Raw genomic sequence first — 18,633 nt, 5'->3', positions numbered from 1 at the left:
TTTTTACAAAAGGTTTGGTTTTTCTTTTTGTATAGAATCACGAATATGGCATAGTTAGCATTTCATGAGGCGTTCTGTTTCATGAGTAGGTGGCTGTTATTGTTTGGAGATACCAGATTCCGCGTGTTGTATCCTTTATGCTTTCTTTGCATACGATTACATACCCCTGTCTTGCAGCGCAGTCTGTTGGGAGCATCAGCATATATATAGTTTTGGTTATTCGTTTCAGATATGTTTGTGCAAGCAAATGAACACATGTATGCGCGCTGTTCAGCATAGACGATTGTGTTCCCTCTTGCAACGCCTGGTCTAAAAGCGTGAGATATTACATACAACAACTATTGGGCCTCTCATTGCTAATCTATTCCAGCATGGAAGCTTGGTTCGTGTAGAGTACATCCACCACACTGCTCAGTTTCTCGATTGTTGCCAGAGCCGCATCATAGGACTCATCTCGGTGCGTCTCGTCAAAGATGATGAGACAACCAGCGCCCTGGTCTAAAACACCGATAATAACCTTGTCCAAGATCATTTGAGACAGCTTTCGCTCAACCTGCTGAGTGTCAAGGCCAACCATTCTGGCAATGTGGTCGATTTCGACGCGTGAGAAAGGCTCGATGACTTTGATGAGATTCTGCTCCAACATAGCATCGTAGAGGCGGCGAAGGTGATTGCGGATGAAAGCGTCGCTACCGAGCTCATATCGGTAAGAAGAAAGTGCTCGCTCATACTCCTCCAGTGATCGATTCGAGTGTGCGCGAGCGATGGCCTTCATAGCCTCTAGGTTCTTGCCAGCGTACTTCAGGGCTTGCTTGGAAGTCATTAGGTTGTTGACATCATCAACGAGGTTTAGCATGATCTTGCAAAGAAGCATGTACTGAAGAGCAGCCTGAGCTCGGGTGCTCTCGTCTTGAGAGTGGTAGCCATCGAGGGCCTCGATGAAGTAAGAGAAAGCGGTATTGAAGTCCTTGTCCTCAGCATGAAGCATACCACTCTGCATGTCGAGGTTAGCCTGTAGCATCGGAGGGGTGTACACGCTGGCGGCACTTGTTCGTGCACTGGTAAGAGCAGCGCGGGACTTGGGGATGTTGCCAAGGGCGTGGTAAACTCTTGACTCGAGGAGCTGAACTTCGACGAGTCGGAGCTTGTCATCGAGGCGCTTGAGCTCGCGAAGAAGGTTGTTAATGAGACCAAGGGCTTCGTAGTAGGATTGTTTTGCCATCTGGAGAGTGACAAGGCGAACCTCGAGGTCCTGTCGCTGAAACGCGCGGCGCTCGGCGGTGGCCCATTCTATACAGTCCTTGGTGACGGAGATTTCGATATCGGTGCTATCGGGGATTTCCTTGATGAGGTCGAGCAGTTGGCGGACTATATCACCGCGTTAGCTAGCTGTTATACCTGGAGGCAGAATCATGTGGCGTTGAGAACATACCAAGCTTTGCTGACTTGGCCTTTGCGAAAGAAGAGAAGACCGTTCTACTCTCCTTGACCAGGGTCACCAACTCTTGGGTATTCCTGTCGTATTTGTTAGCGGGGCACAGGAACAGCGGTGTTGAAGACTGCGCACTTCTCATCTCGATACAGCTCTCCTAAGCTGATCAGAGCAGTCTCATACTCGCGAGTGGCAGCATCGGATGTGGTGCTGGGAGCCTTGGAGATGATGTCCTTGTAGATGGCCTCAGCCTTTCGAGGGTCAGACTTGGCGAGCTTCTGTGCTTCCTGGACCCTCGCCGATTCGGCCGCCGCCATTGTGAAGAATGTGTTTGCGCGTGTCGCTGGGTATAATCGCGGGTGATAGTTTGTGCGCTATGAAGGCGGAGACGAGACGTTGGGGGCGCTGGAGAGTCGTGGTCGTTATCTTGAAGTTGTTTGGTTAGAGGTATGTTGAAGCAATAGCATAGCGAACAGCTACCTAACCTTAGCCTCCAGGTTGCCAGAGCACGACGTAGGCCAGTAAAAGAGTGGACCTTACAGCCTCATGGAGGAAACAGCCCAGGCCCAGGGCAACGATTGGATCAACGATGATGCAGTGACGGGCTTTTATTGATCCGCATATACAGATGGGTACGTATCTGATCCTATGTGGCGGCCCTTGCCCTGCTATTGCCCGTCGAATGGAAGCTTCCCGTCCCCGGAAGAGAAGCCGGCGCGACCCTTCTAAATGCGAAGCGAATCAATCATGCCGACAGCTAAAATTTCAGTCCTAACTCGGAGCTTCCAAACTTCCTGATACCTACTATCCACCACAGCCACTGTACACTTACTTAAGTGCATCAGCCTATCTCCGTCGAGTCTTTCTCGTCATTTACCTTGTTCCTACCAAAATCTATAATACAATTCCTCACATACCCTCACAATGTTCCGCCAGGCCATTGCTACCTCATCCCGCGCCCTGCGAGCTGCTCCTAAGGTCGCCGTTCCCCGACCTTTTATTCAGTCGCAATTCCAGGCTGCGCCCGCCTTTGCTCTCAGATCCGTTCAGCCTGCCGTGTCGAGATGGTACAGTGACGCTAAGGAGACTGAGGCCAAGCCTGCTGAGGAGGCCAAAACGGAGGAAAAGCCCGCTGAGGGTGAGAAAGAGAGCGATCCTCTCGCTGAGCTCAAGAACCAGCTGGCAGCCAAGGAGAACGAGGTTAAGGACTGGAAGGTTTGTGATAACTGGATGTGCAATTTGGCATGGTAAAACTGACTCTCCTGCAGGATAAGTGTATGCGCACCGTCGCCGATTTCCGCAACCTCCAAGAGCGTACCACACGTGAGGTCAAGGCCGCCAAAGATTTTGCGATCCAAAAATTCGCCAAGGATCTCGTCGACAGCGTTGACAACCTCGACCGCGCCCTTGGAATGGTTCCCAAGGATAAGCTCAACGCCCCAGAGCGACCCGAGGGCCTCGAGGATCTCGCCAACCTGTATGAAGGTCTCAAGATGACCGAAGATATCCTCATGAACACCCTCAAGAAGCATGGTCTCGAGCGACTCAACCCCGAGGGCGAGAAGTTCAACCCCAACGAGCAGGAGGCCACATTTATGACTCCCCAGCCCGATAAGGAAGACGGCACTGTTTTCTTCGTTCAACAGAAGGGCTTCAAGCTTAACGGCCGAGTGCTGCGCGCCGCCAAGGTCGGTGTTGTCAAGAACAAATAAGCATATCGTTCTTTCATAATGGCTGAGATGTGTGTTTTGATAGCATCTCCACACTCAATCGCATCTTGCGTGTATTTTTAGACGAGGTTATATCGGTTGGCGTTGGCTCTATGTATAATGCTCCCCTCATGATGGTCATTTTTCAACTTGTATGATGGTTACAGATGCTTGGACAGGACAAAAGTTTCAAAAGAGCTGGGACATTTGTACATAAATAACGAGACGTACATGTATAACAGTGGGGGCAACTGGGCGGTATAGTCGACCTAAGAGGGTCTTTTCAGGTCATGATCCATAATGTCCAGAGGTAAAAATGAATACCTACTATGATGATGATGAGGCATGTGAAGCGGACCTGTGCAAAAGATAGTCATAATGTGGTCACATAATGGCGAAATAAACCTAGAGAGAAAGCAATTATAAGCTGGCTGTTAATCTCACCGGCGCCGTTGTGGCAAAGATTTATTTATCTGGGTTCACAAGCCGAAGCTTGCATTTGAGAATATAACTCAGTGTTTATTCACTCGGTGATCCCTCAGAGGAGTCATCAATAACATGGATCACAGCCAAGGCAAGGCACTGATTTAGTTGTAAACTTTGATTCCAGCAATCCTGTCAACTCAGTACAACCGCACGCCAAAACACTAACAAAAGGAAGGCCATCAAAACACCAGGCACCTCAAATTGCCCGGTGCCAACGGTAGGATACATATAAAAAAACAGCCTGCAACTCTGGTTGCTCCCCTATCTCATAAGTCACTTTCAGATAATAATAAAAAGCAAATACAAATGTGCGCGCTTCCTCCCATGCCATGCCATACTTTCGATCCCGAACTATGTGCCACCTATCCCTCCGAGATACATCTCTTGTGTAGGTGAACGCCTGCGATGTCCTCTCTCTGGGCCTGTTTACCTACCACGAGTGAGTTCCTTATCAGTGTTAAAACAGCAATGAAGGTAAAGAAATAACGTAAATGTGAGTCGTTATAAGAAACAATGTTCATGCGATGGTCATTACAACTCTTTTAATGCTGGCCCATCGAGCTGCCTTTTCTTTATGTGGCCTCCTGGCCTCCCCTCCCCAGGAGAAGATGACAGGGGAGGCTTTGCAAGACAATGATGAGTAGAAAAGTTCCTCAATCCAAGAAAACAATCCTTCATCCATCTCTGGCCGTGAGCGCCTTTAGAGGATTGGACACCTTCTCTTCTTCCTCTTAATATGTCCCACACCAGGTGTTGATGACTTGCTCTCCTTGGAAGAACCCGAGGCTGCTGCCGCCTCGATGGTTTTCCGGTCATTGGCGACGACAGTGTTGATAGCCTGCTCAAAAATCTCATCGACGCCTGACATTTCCTTGCTACTGCACTCCATGTACTGCGCGTTCATTTTCTTGGCAACAGCCATACCTTGCTCCGTAGTGACCGGAGTGAGACCTTGCGTCTTGAGCATATCAATGCAAGTCTTCTTGTAGCGAAGATCTGACTTGAGACCCACAAGAACCAGAGGAGTGTATGGGCAGAAGTGTAGAACCTCGGGGTACCACTATAGAAGGGCGATTAGTATAAGATGCGCTGAGGGAAAGGATATAATCATACCTTATCAAGAACGTTGTCTAGCGAGTTCGGACAGTCGATAGCAAAGCATACAAAGATCAAGTCGGTCTCAGGGTATGAGAGCGGTCGGAGACGGTCATATTCCTCTTGGCCGGCTGTATCCCACAATGCAAGTTCCACAGTCTTACCAGTGGCTGAGTGGATAGGATAGGTGATGTAGTTTTCAAAGACAGTAGGCACATATTTCTGTGATTGTTAGTGTCGGTATGATGAGAATAGCCAGAGAGAGATGCTTACCTCTGGGAAGTAACCTTGGCTGTAGCTAATGAGCAAGCAGGTCTTGCCGCAACCACCATCACCGACGACAACAATCTTCTTGGAAAAGGTGGGCGCTTCTGTGACGTGAGTCGCTGCCGACTCGCGGCCCGTCGACGAGCTCATAGTGGTGCTGACGGTACCCTCACTGGAGCGCGTGCGCTGTTGACGTCGGATCTGCTCGTTGGTGTCAAAGTACGAAGTACGATACTGATGCGATGATGCCATGCTTGGGCGCAAGGCTGTGCTGCAGGGTCGGGAGTGCAGGCTCAAGCGCGAGTCTTTTAGAGGATTGCTTGGCCTTTTGGTAGAGATCGCCTTAAGAATGCGCTTCTGAGGAATGAAGAATGTTCGGCTGTATAGTGCTCGTGATGGTGCGGGGTGGAAGAGAGACAAAGCAATCGAGCGTTTAATGCGATGGAGCAAATGGGGGAGATGAGTGACGTGGAGGAGGAGGATGAGGACGAGATAAAGACCAAGAGGAAGACGATCAAGGGCCTAATTGAGTCGAGTTGAGATGTTTGGGGCTAAAAAGGATCCTTTGAAAGATGATATCTTGTCTGGTAGAGCTCCTTTGCCTATGTTGACTCGGTGTTTGAGTTGTTTGTTTGCTGCAAGTTTAAACTTAGTCGCTTCAAGACCAAGGGCAGAGAGTGGAAGGACTATGGGGAGTCAAGTCTCAAGTGTGGCTTTGTTGCACCACCAAGTTACCCGAGTAAACATGTTGACGGGGCAACTGCTATCTTTATCCGGGGGGTTACCTTACTTCATGCATCGGAGCTGAAAATGACGGAGATGATTGGTCCGTGCACGTGCTTCCTCACGAGAAAATTTACAAGCCACGGTCACTCACTTTCTCGCTTCTTTGTTCACGACAAGGTCCTGCTACCTACTGAGTTAGCGCGTGTTTGCTCCGTATCCATTCAGTCTCTGCCTATTTGTTTCTCCTCTCTCAACAAATTCTCGTCTCTCTTCTTCCTTTCCTTTCCTTTCCTTTCTTTTCTTTTGTAAACTTGTCGTCAACAACGCAGCAAAGAACATCCAGCCATGGACTGGAAGACACCAAGCAAATACATTACTCTCGTATCTGGCGATGGCTTCGAGTTTGTCGTTCTACGCGATGCTGCTCTTGTCAGTCCTATCATCAAGGGCATGCTCGACGTGAGAAGCCAGTTCGCCGAGGCTAAAGAGGCTCGTTGTGTCTTCCAAGAGATGAGGTAGGTTAACATCATCGACATGCCATCTTCTGCAGATGGCCTGCTCCGTGGATTGATGACACTTCATGCTTTCCAGACAGAACAACCGAGATCTCTCAGTTGGGCTACATGACTACTCACTACACTTGACCTGACCACACGCACTCCAACCCCGGTCGTGCCTTGTCTCTGCTAAACCATTTCAAACCTGGAAGAGCTAGACGCTGATGATGATTCTATCAACAGCGCCATGGTCCTTGATAAGGTTGTCGAATACTTCCACTACTGGTACCGCTACCGTAACAGCGAGGATGTTCCCGACATGGAGATCCCGGTCGAGCTCTGCCTCGAACTGTTGGCCGCGGCAGATTACCTGGGCCTGGACCAGTATGCAGCCCAGCCATGCATTGCTACAACCGATTGCTTCGATACTAATCTCATTTAGGGCGAATATGGGCATGAAGTGAGAAGCTGCGAGATCTTGACTCAGATATCCGCATGAAAAGTATGCCCTAATCTCAGCAATTAATGAAGGCGTTTTGGAGTTGGTATGGTAAGGCTCAGTCGGGCTTATGCAGCTCTCATCAGACTTTACAGTTTATCTTGGTTCTTGCGAATGACGGTCATGGACTTGCACTAGAGATGATTGACACACGTCGAACCAGATCACATCTAGTTTCTTGATTCCGACTCCAACATGCCTAACCGTGACTTGTCACCATTTCAGCATATGCGTTCTTCTCTTCACTCCTCCGTGGGTCGAACGTCTATTAGATATGGAAGATTAAAGTAACCCTCTCACTCTGCGTGACTCAGTTGACGCATTGAGCTTTCGCTTTTTCTGAAGGGCAACATTTCTTGATTGTAAAATTGTTTTAGGTGAGACCTTTCAATGTATGTCATGAAGAGTCTGCACTTCATGCACTCTCAGAGTAATCCCATGAATAAGAAGACAAGAGCAGCGAGTCCATCGTACCTAAAACTCACTTAACCCGATGGGTGCGGTATGAAAGACAAGGATATGTTGACTCATGGCCAAGCATTACCACGCAATGGTCACAGCCCCAGGCAAAGACTCGACCTTAATTCACGGACTCACATCAAGAGTCTGGGTATCCTTGTCCTTGGTGGTTCTTCTATTACATCTCAGCATGGTGGAGATCCAGGACCAATTGTAGCGCTGCCATGCCTCTAATAGGAGAAAAAATGGCTATGAAGGCTTAAGCTTATGTGATATAAACGTTTGTCTCATTTCAATATCTGAGTCATTGTTTTAGGCAGGAAAGCATGGGACTGAATGATCCATTGCTTGGTGCTATCGCTGTAAGCAGTTGCTTCCCCATAAAGGAAACCAGCTTCTGTTTGTGAACCCACTCAGCCTCAACTTTCCATCTACAACTACAATTTCACATCAGCACAAAAAATGGCTGCAAACACATTCGAGACGCAGGGCGTCCGAGTTGCAGTAGAAGGATGTGTGAGTTTCCTCAAACAATAGAGAAGTCGAGATGACATTAACAACCTAAGGGCCATGGCACATTAGATGCAATCTACGCTTCAGTGGAAGAGTCTTGTAAGCAACGTGGGTGGGATGGCGTCGATATCCTCATCATCGGAGGCGATTTTCAGGTATTTTCAATTCACGTTCAGCTTCAATGTCCTTGCAGTTAGTTTGCTCACATCGCGTCGCAGTCCGTACGAAATGCTGCAGATTTGAGCATCATGTCTTGCCCTGTCAAGTACCGACGCCTAGGAGATTTCCCCAAGTACTACTCTGGTGAACAAAAAGCACCCTATCTAACAATATTCATCGCTGGAAACCACGAAGCTAGTTCACATCTCTGGGAGCTTTATTATGGAGGCTGGGTAGCACCCAATATCTACTACATGGGTGCTGCCAATATCTTGCGCTTTGGCCCACTACGCATCGCTGGATTGTCTGGTATCTGGAAGGGGTTTGACTATCGAAAGCCGCATCACGAGAGGCTTCCATTCAGCGGTGATGACGTTAAGTCGTGGTACCATATTCGAGAATTCGATGTTCGAAAAATGCTTCAAGTCCGGACTCAGGTGGACGTCGGTCTCAGCCACGACTGGCCACGTGCAGTTGAGTGGCATGGGGACCATGCAGAACTTTTCAAAAAGAAACCCTTCTTCAAAAATGAGTCCACGGATGGTACCCTTGGCAGCGTGGCAGCAGAGTATGTCATGGACCGCCTGCGACCTCCTTACTGGTTCTCGGCCCACATGCACGTCAAGTTCGCTGCGGTCAAGGTATACAAAGACGCCGAATCTGTGACCCAAGAGATCAAGGAAGTTCTCGCCACAGCTTCAGCCCCGGCTCCGGCGCCGGCTCAAGCTACCGAGGCCAACCCTGACGAAATAGACTTGGATATGGACGACGATGATGACGAGGATTCCAAGGCTGAACCAGTTGCAGAAGTCGAGAAGAGCGAGGTTGAGACGAAAGAAGCTCCAGAGGCATCAAATGAAGTGTCGGATGAGCTAAGGGCACAGCTTCCAGCATCGTTTGCTCGCCCTCAACCAAAGAAAACACCAGGTCAACCAGTACCTCCTGGAATCACCAACAAGGAGGTTCGATTTCTTGCCCTTGACAAGTGCGAAGGGCATAGACACTATTTACAACTGTGCGAGATTCAACCTTTCAAGCCAGAGACGAGTTCTCAGTACCCCCCATCCCAGGAATCACCTCGCTGGAGGTTACAATACGACCCAGAATGGCTCGCAATCACTCGCGTCTTCCATGACTCCTTGATTGTTGGTGACCGAAGTGCACAGACGCCTCCTGATCTTGGGGAGGAGCATTATCTGCCCCTCATTGAAAAAGAGAGAGAATGGGTCGAGGGAAATGTTGTCAAGAGTGGAAAGCTAGATGTTCCTTACAACTTTGAGATCACAGCACCGCCTCACGTGCCAGGTTCTCCCGAAATTGTTAACGAGCAGCCAGAAGAGTATACCAGCCCTCAAACGGCGGCGTTTTGTGAACTTATGGGACTTGCAAATATATGGAATGCCACAGATACAGAGAGGCGACAGAGGAAAGCACAGGGACCGCCCAAAACTGATCAACGATTCTCTGGTCGTGGCAGAGGTCGTGGAGGCGGTGGAGGCGGTAGGGGGCGAGGAAGGGGGCAAGGGAGAGGACGTGGAGGAAGATGGTGATGGAATTGAAGTTTATATACGGAGTAGATGAATGGGCGTATGCAATAATCACAAATATAAGAATATTTTAGCGGCCTCAATAGAACCGCCAATGACTACGGCATATTTAAAGGATTTAACTCTAGTTCAAATAGTTGCAAACCGTCTTCCAAAAAGCTGTAATAAACAGTGTCAAGGTTCGAGTAGCGTCAAATGCACAGCATCAAGCTTACAGTACCTGGTAGGCGGATGGTGGGGTTCGTGGGATGACCAGGCTCCGTAGCAACCAAACCAATCAGGAAATAGAGTAAACAGTGCAACTGTCCTACGCCATCGCTAACGTCCAACTCGCTCAACCTTACCTATTGCACCTTTGCCCTATCACCCTCAGCAATAAGGTTTCAGCCGCAACCCCTTACCAAAACAATACACAAAGCACCATCCTAGCAGTTTACGATTCTGCAGTATCGCATCTAATTATTCACGAGAAAGATTAGAGGCATCTGTCTCATTTTACCCAGCAGCCAGCCTTGTTTGTCTCCCCTCACTATAACCCATGATTGATTGCCCCGCTAACCGCTGGAATGCAATAGCATCGCAACTCGACCTTTTGAGACCTCGTCGAAATCGCTGCTTACAATGGCTCAAGCCTTCTTAACTACCGTGTTAGTCTCTCTGCATTATTCCCAAACGCCTTGACCATGGAGTCCCCGTGTTCGCCGCCGCACACCGCCAGCATGTTTCGATACTTGAACCCGAAGTCGCTCTTGACGATGCAGCAGTTGGAGACGACCATTATACCCGTCTCCCTATCTGGAGAACCTCTGATGTTTGTGGATGAGTTGACACTGACTAACCCGGGAACTTTGGTGAATAGTAACCAGCGGACGAGAAACCAGTTCCGCCCGCGCGTGGGCAAGGGCGGCTCGGCCAGTTATCAGTTGCGACAATACGCTGAGGTGACGCTCGGCGGTGGCAGCCTGCGCAAGGTTGTCAAGCTTCCAGAAGGCGAGGATGAGAACGAATGGTTAGCTGTCAACAGTGAGTTTACGAAAGTTGTTCTTTTGTGAGGAGGCATGGCTAATTTGATGGCTCAGTGGTGGACTTCTATAACCAGATCAACCTTCTCTATGGTGCCATTACCGAGTTCTGCTCACCACAGTCATGCCCTGAAATGAAGGCTACTGATGAGTAAGATTCCCTGAGTCAAGGACAACTCAGAAACTGACAGGACTAGGTTCGAGTATTTGTGGCAAGACAATGAGAACTACAAACGTCCAACCAAGATGCCTGCGCCAGCATACATTGAGCAACTCATGTCATGGGTGCAGGCGAATATTGACAACGAACAAGTCTTGCCCAGCAAGATCGGTAAGCATTGGATCGTATCATAGTCTCGGGGACTTGCACTAATAGTCACCAGGCGTGCCCTTCCCCAAATCATTCCCAGCGCTGGTTCGCCAGATCTTCAAACGCATGTACCGTGTATATGCACACATCTACTGCCACCACTACCCCGTGATTCGTGAGCTCGGTCTCGAACCGCACCTCAACACGAGCTTCAAGCAGTACGTGCTGTTTGTTGATGAGCACGGCCTGGCGAGTGGTAGAGATTACTGGGGTCCTCTTGGTGATCTGGTGGACAGCATGCTCAAGAGCGACTAGGAGAAGTTTGAGGGTGAAGGAACTGGTACAGGTACTGACACTTAGCAATTGGGAGTTTCGGGCGTTTGAGGAAAGGTTCTAGAGTGTAAGAAGCTGTTTGGCTGTATGATCATGATTGATAGGGGAGTAGGTTGTTAGTTCGTTCTGTGCCATTGGGGGGTTCCGCACTATAGTAGCTTGCATGTGCATTAACAAGAATGAGTCCTGAGGGAACAGAAAGTCATTTATTCCAGTATCCCATAAACCCCTTGGCCTTCTCTGATAGAAACTCAAGAGCCAAGAGTTGCAATGGAAATGTTTGATATTTGATGTTTGATGTTGAGTTATGTAATCAGAAAGTGGATGCCTGGAACGGACGTAAGGCATCGAGCGCCCGAAAATTGCCGAGACCCCAGGCTAGCAACAACCTCCAAGTGAATTGAAGCCGAACATCATCCATCACACCCTTCTTGTTATCTGCCTCCTCCTTGTCCTCCTCCTCGTCAAAGCAGCCGCCGTCATGTTCTCGCGACAGGTTCTCCGCGCCGCCCGAGTCGCCGCTCCTCAGCGAGCCCTCGCCCTCCGAGCCGCCCCCGTCCGATCCTTCGCTGCCGCTGCCTCGACCGAAGTCAAGCCCCCGATTTCCGTCTTCGGCGTTGATGGCACATATGCTACTGCTCTGGTAATAATGCACCACCTACAATGAAGAAATCACCGTACCTCGAACCTTTCATGTGTCAATTGGCTTCGTAGGCCAATTGCACTCCCCTCGTCATGGCACAGAAACCTCAATTGGAATCGCGTCGTCGCTGACACGCAATTTTTTCTTTTGCGTCAATTTAGTACACTGCCGCCGTCAAGACCTCGAGCATCGACGCCGCTGCCGATGCCCTGAACAGACTCGGCGCTCTCCTCGAGAAGGACCCCAAGCTCGCCGCCATCCTGTCCGCCCCTACCCTCACCGTGGCCGACAAGAAGGCCATCGTCCAGGAGCTCGAGAAGCAGATCAACGCCAAGGACGAGACCGTCAAGAACTTCCTCGCCACCCTCGCCGAGAACAACAGACTTGGACTTATCCCCGGTGTTGTCGAGAAGTTCTCTTCCATCATCTCTGCCGCCCGCGGTGAGGTCGAGCTCACTGTTACCAGCGCCCAGGTACGTTTGGGGATATACGAATCGACATGGGTTGGAAGTGGGAAGCTACGTCACAGCATATCGATATTAGGCATATGACAAGGATGGATGAACAGATGGATATCATGGCATGGAACGTAAAGGACAATGGACTGACCTTGTCGTCTCTAGGCTCTCGACAAGCGAACCCTCAACCGATTGGAGACTGCCGTCTCCAAGTCTGCCTACGTCAGCCAGGGCCAGAAGCTCAAGGTCACCAATGAGGTATGTCTAGACCATACCATCACCACGACTCAACTCCTAACCCCTCCTTCAGGTTAACCCCGAGATTGTTGGTGGACTCGTCGTTGAGATCGGTGACCGAACCATCGACCTCAGCGTCTCTTCCCGCATCGCCAAGATGAACAAGCTCCTCTCGGACTCTCTGTAAAACCACCAACATAGTATACAAACTCTATTTAGTATCTTCTTTGCCTCGTCTCGTGGGATTCATCACCACGCAATACTGGCTCTAAGCGGCTTCCCCGTCGGCTTCTGTGGCTTCTCTTCCGCCTGTTTCTTTATGAGTCCTCCAAGCCCATTTGCTGTTGTATCCCTGGGCTGGAGGAGAAGAATGGGGAGAGCGTCGATGGAAAGAATAGTGTAGGAGGGTGTGAACAGGGCATGCAATAAAGCAGTTCCCCAATTGAATTCTCTTTGTTCGGCGTGATGACTTTCGGTTTGTCTGTCTGTTGTAAAAAGAATAGAAACCCGATGAATCTGAGACTTGGGAGACGAGCTCACACATAATCGAAGTTTTCACCCAATGAAACAACTGGTTTCAGTGACTTGAACATATTTATCATCTACCGCTATAGTGTGACGTCGTTGAATATACATCACAGACAACAACAATACGAGAGAAGAACTCTACTGTATCATGACTATTTGGATTGCTGAATGATATGTCTAAGCCCATAAACTCAGGATGCTTTGCTACTCCAGAACACGGCACAATTGGCCATGACTGCTTTTGAAAACGCCCAATTACCTATTCCTTCCTCTTGACAGCACCAATCTTTCAATTCACCCAGTAACCGTGCAAGTCTCTTATGCTTTGGTCTCGAACTCGTCATCATGCTCATAGTTGCCATCCTTCTTGTCATCTTTGTACCTCTCAAGCTGCTCAGAAACGTAGCTGTGCATGTGAGCATCCGCTTCAGTGCGCTCCCTGGCTCGATCCGGATCATCGTGATAGATCGAGTTGGTCACAGAGCGAGTATCATCGTCAAAGTCACTGCGGGCACCAATGGACCGGGCTGTGGACGACCGCCTGATGCGAGGCATACCAGAGTGAGGAACACCTGTCTCGACGCTTCGATGGAAGACATCATCGAAGTAGTGGCCCATTGCAACCGAAGGCGTACGAGGAGTATGAGGAAGACGGCAGTTGACGCTATAAAATGTTAGCAAACTTGTTCATCACCAGAAGAATACACATAACATACCCAGTATCATGAATCATGCGAGCAATTAGTCCAGTCCATCCACACTGGTGAGTAGCTCCCAGACCACGGCCGTCATCACCATCAAAGAATTCGTGGAACCAAAGGTAATCCTTCCAGTGCTCATCAAAGTCAAGACGATCATCACCGCCGTTGATGCTACGTCTTCCGTCATCGGTACGGGCGAAGAGGTGCTGCAAGCGGTGCTGAATCTCTTCAGATACCTTGCCCAGGTGCATGTAATCGCCACTACCAGTCGGGCACTCGACCTGGAAGTCTGGTCCGTAGAAGAGGAAGAACCGCTGGAGAGATTCCACAAGCAGGAAGTTGACGCAGAGCCAAATAGGTCCTCTCCAGTTACTGTTGCCGCCAAACAGACCACTATCTGAGTCACCTGGCACGTATCCAACACAGAACTTCTGGCCGTTCACGTCCATTGAGAATGGGTTCTCCTTGTGAAACTTTGAGAGTGAGCGAATACCGTGGTCACTGAAGAACTCATCCTCGTCGAGCATGCGCTTGAGGATCTTCTCCAATCGGTCCTTGCTCACGATGGACAACAGAATACGGTTGCCTTTACCTCGCTTTCGGATACTGGCCATGTTTCGCTCAGCGAGATCGCATCGGTTCTCAATGAACCAGTCAACTCTCTTCTTGAAAGAAGGGAGCCTGTTGATCAACTCTGGTTCCAGAGTAATGGTCGCATAAAGAGGGATCAATCCCACAAGCGATCGCACGGGCAGTTGCTGGATCCAGGGGCCGCCCCAGGAAATAGCATCATAGTAGAAGCCATCCTCCTCATTCCATAGAGACTTTTCGTCCTTGTGGCCGGTTCTGAAGGTCATCGCATCACTAATGAAGATAAAGTGCTCGAAGAACTTGGATGCGATGTCCTCGTAGATTCGGCGATGCTTGGCCAGCTCAAGAGCAATGTTGAGCATAGAGAGACAGTAGAACGCCATCCATCCAGTACTGTCGGCTTGCTCTAGGACACCGCCAGTGGGCAGAGGCTCTGAACGATTGAACAAGCCAATGTTGTCTAGACCCAAGAAACCCCCTTCGAACACGTTCTTGCCATCGGTATCCTTACGATTCACCCACCAGGTGAAGTTGAGGAGTAGCTTCTGGAATACGCGCTCTAGGAAGTCCAAGTCCTGACGACCATACATCTTGCGCTCAATCTTGAACGTTCTGAAAGTCGCCCATGCATGAACTGGGGGATTCACGTCACCAAAGTTCCATTCATATCTGGAGACATATTAGCACAAGATGTTCTGGGGATCAAGCAGATTTAGTCACTTACGCCGGCAACTGTCCGTTGGGATGACAGTACCACTCTCGAGTGAACAAATCAAGCTGCTTCTTGGCAAAGTCCGGGTCAATCATGGCCAACGGAATACAGTGAAAGGCACTATCCCAAGCAGCAAAGAAAGGATACTCCCATGAATCGGGCATGGACAGAATGTCGTCGCAGTGCATGTGTTTCCAGGCCGAGTTTCTGATGTCTTTCCGAGAAGCTGGAGGAGGTGGCATGGTAGGATCACCATTCGCCCAGTGATCCCAGATGAAGTGATAATGTTGCTTAGTCCACATCATGCCGGAGAAGGCTTGTCGCTGGATGTTGCGCAAATCATCTGCCATGGGAAGAGGACTGAGTCTGTAGTAGAACTCGTCGGCCTCCTCCTTACGGGTCTCAATAACATCATCGAAGTCTTCCTCGTCGAGGTAGTTGTCGTCTCTCCTGGTAAAGCGAAATCGAACGACTAAATCAGGAGTTAGTTACAAATTCTGCAGCCTGAAATCCATAGTACTTACCAGCACATTCGCCAGGGTTGACACCGCCATCTTCGTTAAAGTTGAACCATGCAGCACATTTTGTGCCAGTCTTGGCAGGGTTGACAGCTTCCTTCTCTCCGTCGACGATGTATCGGTGGAACGCATCCTTGACATAGGGTTGCTTGTTCTTTTGGTCATAGAGAGCCTTGAAATTGGTATCGTTTTCAGTGAACATGAATTGGGGCATCACATCGTCGCCACTGGAACCAACGCCGGGTGAAGGGGAGCACAGGAAGTGTCGCTCACCCAAGTTCCAGTGGTTAGACTTGGCCACATTCTCGTCGACGTATTGAATTGAAGGCTTCTTCTCCTCTGGCTCTCGGCCCCAGCTCCAGGTATTACGGAACCAAACCTGGGGGATGATGTGAAGAGGTGCAGGATCCGGGCCTCGGTTCCAGGCAGTAACTCGGAAGAGGATCTCATCGGGGTCATCGGTCTCTTTCGCGGTCTCGATGAAGATGTCCCAGTATCGGTCCTCGTCGAAGACGCCGGTATCAGTGATCTGGTACTCTTTATCTTCCTTTCCTCGTCGAGCGTTTTCGTCGATCAAGTCTTTGTAAGGGAACTTTTTCTGTGGATATTTGTAAAGGAATTTCATATACGAGTGCTATCATGACTAGTCAGCTTAGAGTGAGTTTGGGAAAGTGGGCGGATTACAGTCTAGTCAAATCGTTAGCAGGCCAATTGAGTGAAAGTGAAATGCGAAGATGACTGACAGGAGTATTATCGACGTGGAAGTGAGCCTCTTTTACACTCTCGCCATGGTTGCCCTGGGGATTTGAGAGGCCAAAGAGACGCTCTTTGAGGAATTCACTGCAGACTCATTAGCAGTCGTGGTTCATAACACTACAGCGACAATGAACTAACTCTTCCTCGTTCCAGAAGCTGAAGCCAATGTTTTGGTAGCCGTGGGTATCGCAGACACCAGCGATACCGTCTTCACCCCAACGGAATGCGCGCGATCGAGCGTGGTCGTGAGGGAAGTCTGAGGAAGCTGGTTAGTGCCGGTGATGAGATGCGACATTAAAAATGGTAACTTACGACTCCAGGCGTCTCCATCGTGACTATAATCCTCTCGGACTTTGCGTTGGTTAGCAATTGACTTATCATGACTGGTCCTGGTTGACCACTGTCAGAATCACGTGCCTGTAGCCCATTGTCTCTCAGCAACGTAAGGGCCCCATTTCTTCCAGTACTTGGTGCGATCGCGATCCTCCTTGAGGCGTCTCTCTTCCTCGGTGAGGTACTCGTGACCATCATGGACAACCATGGCTCAGAATGAAGCTCAATGGGAGCTCAACGAGGGGCGGGAAGCACGGGCGACGATCGACGAGGGGTAGCAACGGTTTACTTTGGTGGGGGATGATGAGGTCAATTGGAGCGTGTGGGGAAGCGGAGAGGGGAAGAATAACAAAGTAAAAGATGAAGGACGATGACGAGAAGCTTCAGGAGTGTAGGTAAGTCTCCTCTGGTGAGAATAGGATGAAGAGAAGAGGATGAAGAGAAGAGGATGAAGAGGAGGAGGAGGAGGAAGAGGAGGAGGAGGAGGTGAGAGGTTAGAAGAAAAGAGACCAAGTAAGAAAAACAGCTCTCTCAACGTTAGTCCTTAGTCTACCTACACCCTACCAAAAAAGCGAGACAGACAAGACACACGGGATCGACGATGGTGGGTAGGATCAAGAACGATAGTCTCGGTTGTGCCTGAGGCTTGGACTAGTTTGGCCGTCTTTGCTGTCTATTGTGGCTTCCTCCTATCTCGTTGAAGTTGGTTTTTTGTTCCTGGCTTCACTGATAACCCAAGGATAGCACATACGAGGATCGCTGACCAACCGATTGTATCAGCGGCCGCTGCATATCCTCCGCCGTTCTCCAAACATGGGTATTTGTCTCTGAATCGGTACTAGATCTGCCAGCTCTTGCAGTAGAGTGACATTGAACTCTACGGTTAGCAACAGGCGGTTAGACATGGACCTGGCTCTTCAACTCCACCGAGAACACCATCGGCCATCACTCGGCGGGCTCACAGTTAGATGAGAGCATTGCGGTTTTCTCTGACATGGGAATGCTCCGTCAACAAGAGAAACACTGCACGATACACAAGAGAGAAACAATCTTGTCATGTTACACATAATTTCTCCTATACGAGAGTCATGAAGCGTTCACTGCAGAGACAGCTTCTACATGCCGGTGAAGCATGGCGTTTGCATGGTGGCGTTTCATAGTACCTAAGCCGCAACGCTAAAAAGCTTCCTGAGGTTTTTTAATGCGGTAATGACGTATTTCCAGCAAGGAAAAAAAGGTTGAGCTCTGTTGTCAGAATCAAGGTTCTGGACCATGTTCTCTCATGAAAACAGAATATGACAGGTCCTGTTTTTGGTAGACTCGAGTCAAGGGAAATCGATAAAATCTACAAAATCAAGAGATACCAATAGGACGCGGATAGAGTTTTTTTCGGTTTACCCAGCTGGGGAAATCTTGGCTGGGGAAGGTCAGGATTCTCTTGTCTTATCCTTGTCTTCTCCAAACTTGTGCCCCATACATACGTGTTGCCCAGCTGCAGATGTGAGTATGTTGGAGATCCGTTCCCTGCCATCGATATGGGTCACATCATAATAACAACAACAAACACAACGTCTAAGACAGCATATAAACTACATGAATGTGCTGCCTGTTCCCAATTGAGATTTGTTGTAAAGTCATGGCAATTAAACCTTTGCTATGAGTACGGACAATTCTAACTCACTATCAAGAAAATTGATGATATTGTCAACGTGTTAGGGCCTGATGAGATGATTGCTTTTCCGGAGAGCAGCTTTCTTTGAGATGACGGACTTATCATGTTACCTCCTCGACTTTTGATTGAATTATGGGCGACCGTCTTACTGACGGGCTCAAAGCAAATGTAGCAACCCAACTCTAGGTGTGATCATAAATCTCTATGTGTTTCATTCGCTACTACCTACACTGCTTTGTGTTACCGAATACCCTGTATTGAGAAGTTGAGGCACAACCACTGCGACTTATATTATCTAAACGAGAAAGGGAGCATGCAATTGCTCAGTTTCTACCTATACTAGGCACAGAGAGAGGCATTGGATGAAGTCGAGGGTAGCAAAAACACCTTGTGATTGAACCTATGTATTCCGTTACTGGATACAGATGTC

General features: G+C 49.2%; 8 protein-coding genes across 8 annotated transcripts; 5 read left to right on the top strand and 3 right to left on the bottom strand.

Moving 5' to 3' along the window:
- Window positions 1-361: 361 nt before the first annotated feature.
- Window positions 362-1,749, bottom strand: FSUBG_6454 (26S proteasome regulatory subunit N6; the record flags this gene model as incomplete). The annotated part of the gene is made up of 3 exons (XM_036684654.1): window positions 362-1,368; window positions 1,433-1,515; window positions 1,568-1,749. The coding sequence occupies 3 exons, from the start codon at window positions 1,747-1,749 to the stop codon at window positions 362-364; spliced, it is 1,272 nt and encodes a 423-aa protein (XP_036538023.1).
- Window positions 1,750-2,356: 607 nt separating this feature from the next.
- On the top strand, window positions 2,357-3,144 carry FSUBG_6453 (molecular chaperone; the record flags this gene model as incomplete). The annotated part of the gene is made up of 2 exons (XM_036684653.1): window positions 2,357-2,647; window positions 2,701-3,144. The coding sequence occupies 2 exons, from the start codon at window positions 2,357-2,359 to the stop codon at window positions 3,142-3,144; spliced, it is 735 nt and encodes a 244-aa protein (XP_036538022.1).
- A 1,183-nt stretch (window positions 3,145-4,327) lies between these two features.
- FSUBG_6452 (GTP-binding protein rhoC) lies at window positions 4,328-5,736 on the bottom strand (the record flags this gene model as incomplete). Its single annotated transcript, XM_036684652.1, has 4 exons — window positions 4,328-4,687; window positions 4,741-4,944; window positions 4,996-5,511; window positions 5,725-5,736. The coding sequence occupies 4 exons, from the start codon at window positions 5,734-5,736 to the stop codon at window positions 4,328-4,330; spliced, it is 1,092 nt and encodes a 363-aa protein (XP_036538021.1).
- Window positions 5,737-6,060: 324 nt separating this feature from the next.
- On the top strand, window positions 6,061-6,676 carry FSUBG_6451 (transcription elongation factor B polypeptide 1; the record flags this gene model as incomplete). The annotated part of the gene is made up of 3 exons (XM_036684651.1): window positions 6,061-6,230; window positions 6,456-6,596; window positions 6,655-6,676. 3 exons carry the CDS (start codon window positions 6,061-6,063, stop codon window positions 6,674-6,676), a joined length of 333 nt encoding a protein of 110 aa, XP_036538020.1.
- Window positions 6,677-7,931: 1,255 nt separating this feature from the next.
- FSUBG_6450 (Lariat debranching enzyme) lies at window positions 7,932-9,392 on the top strand (the record flags this gene model as incomplete). The annotated part of the gene is made up of 1 exon (XM_036684650.1): window positions 7,932-9,392. The coding sequence occupies one exon, from the start codon at window positions 7,932-7,934 to the stop codon at window positions 9,390-9,392; it is 1,461 nt and encodes a 486-aa protein (XP_036538019.1).
- Window positions 9,393-10,072: 680 nt separating this feature from the next.
- Window positions 10,073-11,036, top strand: FSUBG_6449 (maintenance-ploidy mob1; the record flags this gene model as incomplete). Its single annotated transcript, XM_036684648.1, has 4 exons — window positions 10,073-10,412; window positions 10,469-10,562; window positions 10,609-10,742; window positions 10,795-11,036. The coding sequence occupies 4 exons, from the start codon at window positions 10,073-10,075 to the stop codon at window positions 11,034-11,036; spliced, it is 810 nt and encodes a 269-aa protein (XP_036538018.1).
- Window positions 11,037-11,535: 499 nt separating this feature from the next.
- FSUBG_6448 (ATP synthase F1 delta subunit) lies at window positions 11,536-12,579 on the top strand (the record flags this gene model as incomplete). Its single annotated transcript, XM_036684647.1, has 4 exons — window positions 11,536-11,697; window positions 11,859-12,170; window positions 12,321-12,413; window positions 12,466-12,579. 4 exons carry the CDS (start codon window positions 11,536-11,538, stop codon window positions 12,577-12,579), a joined length of 681 nt encoding a protein of 226 aa, XP_036538017.1.
- A 659-nt stretch (window positions 12,580-13,238) lies between these two features.
- On the bottom strand, window positions 13,239-16,739 carry FSUBG_6447 (glycoside hydrolase family 63; the record flags this gene model as incomplete). The annotated part of the gene is made up of 8 exons (XM_036684646.1): window positions 13,239-13,584; window positions 13,637-14,881; window positions 14,937-15,396; window positions 15,449-16,040; window positions 16,186-16,282; window positions 16,337-16,454; window positions 16,511-16,533; window positions 16,612-16,739. The coding sequence occupies 8 exons, from the start codon at window positions 16,737-16,739 to the stop codon at window positions 13,239-13,241; spliced, it is 3,009 nt and encodes a 1,002-aa protein (XP_036538016.1).
- Window positions 16,740-18,633: the final 1,894 nt, after the last annotated feature.

Source organism: Fusarium subglutinans, assembly GCF_013396075.1.
Source record: "Fusarium subglutinans strain NRRL 66333 chromosome Unknown NRRL66333_c0000067, whole genome shotgun sequence".
Classification (NCBI taxonomy): Eukaryota; Fungi; Ascomycota; class Sordariomycetes; order Hypocreales; family Nectriaceae; genus Fusarium; species Fusarium subglutinans.
Note: the sequence above shows the minus strand (reverse complement) of the source record. Positions and strands in the feature narration are given on the sequence as shown.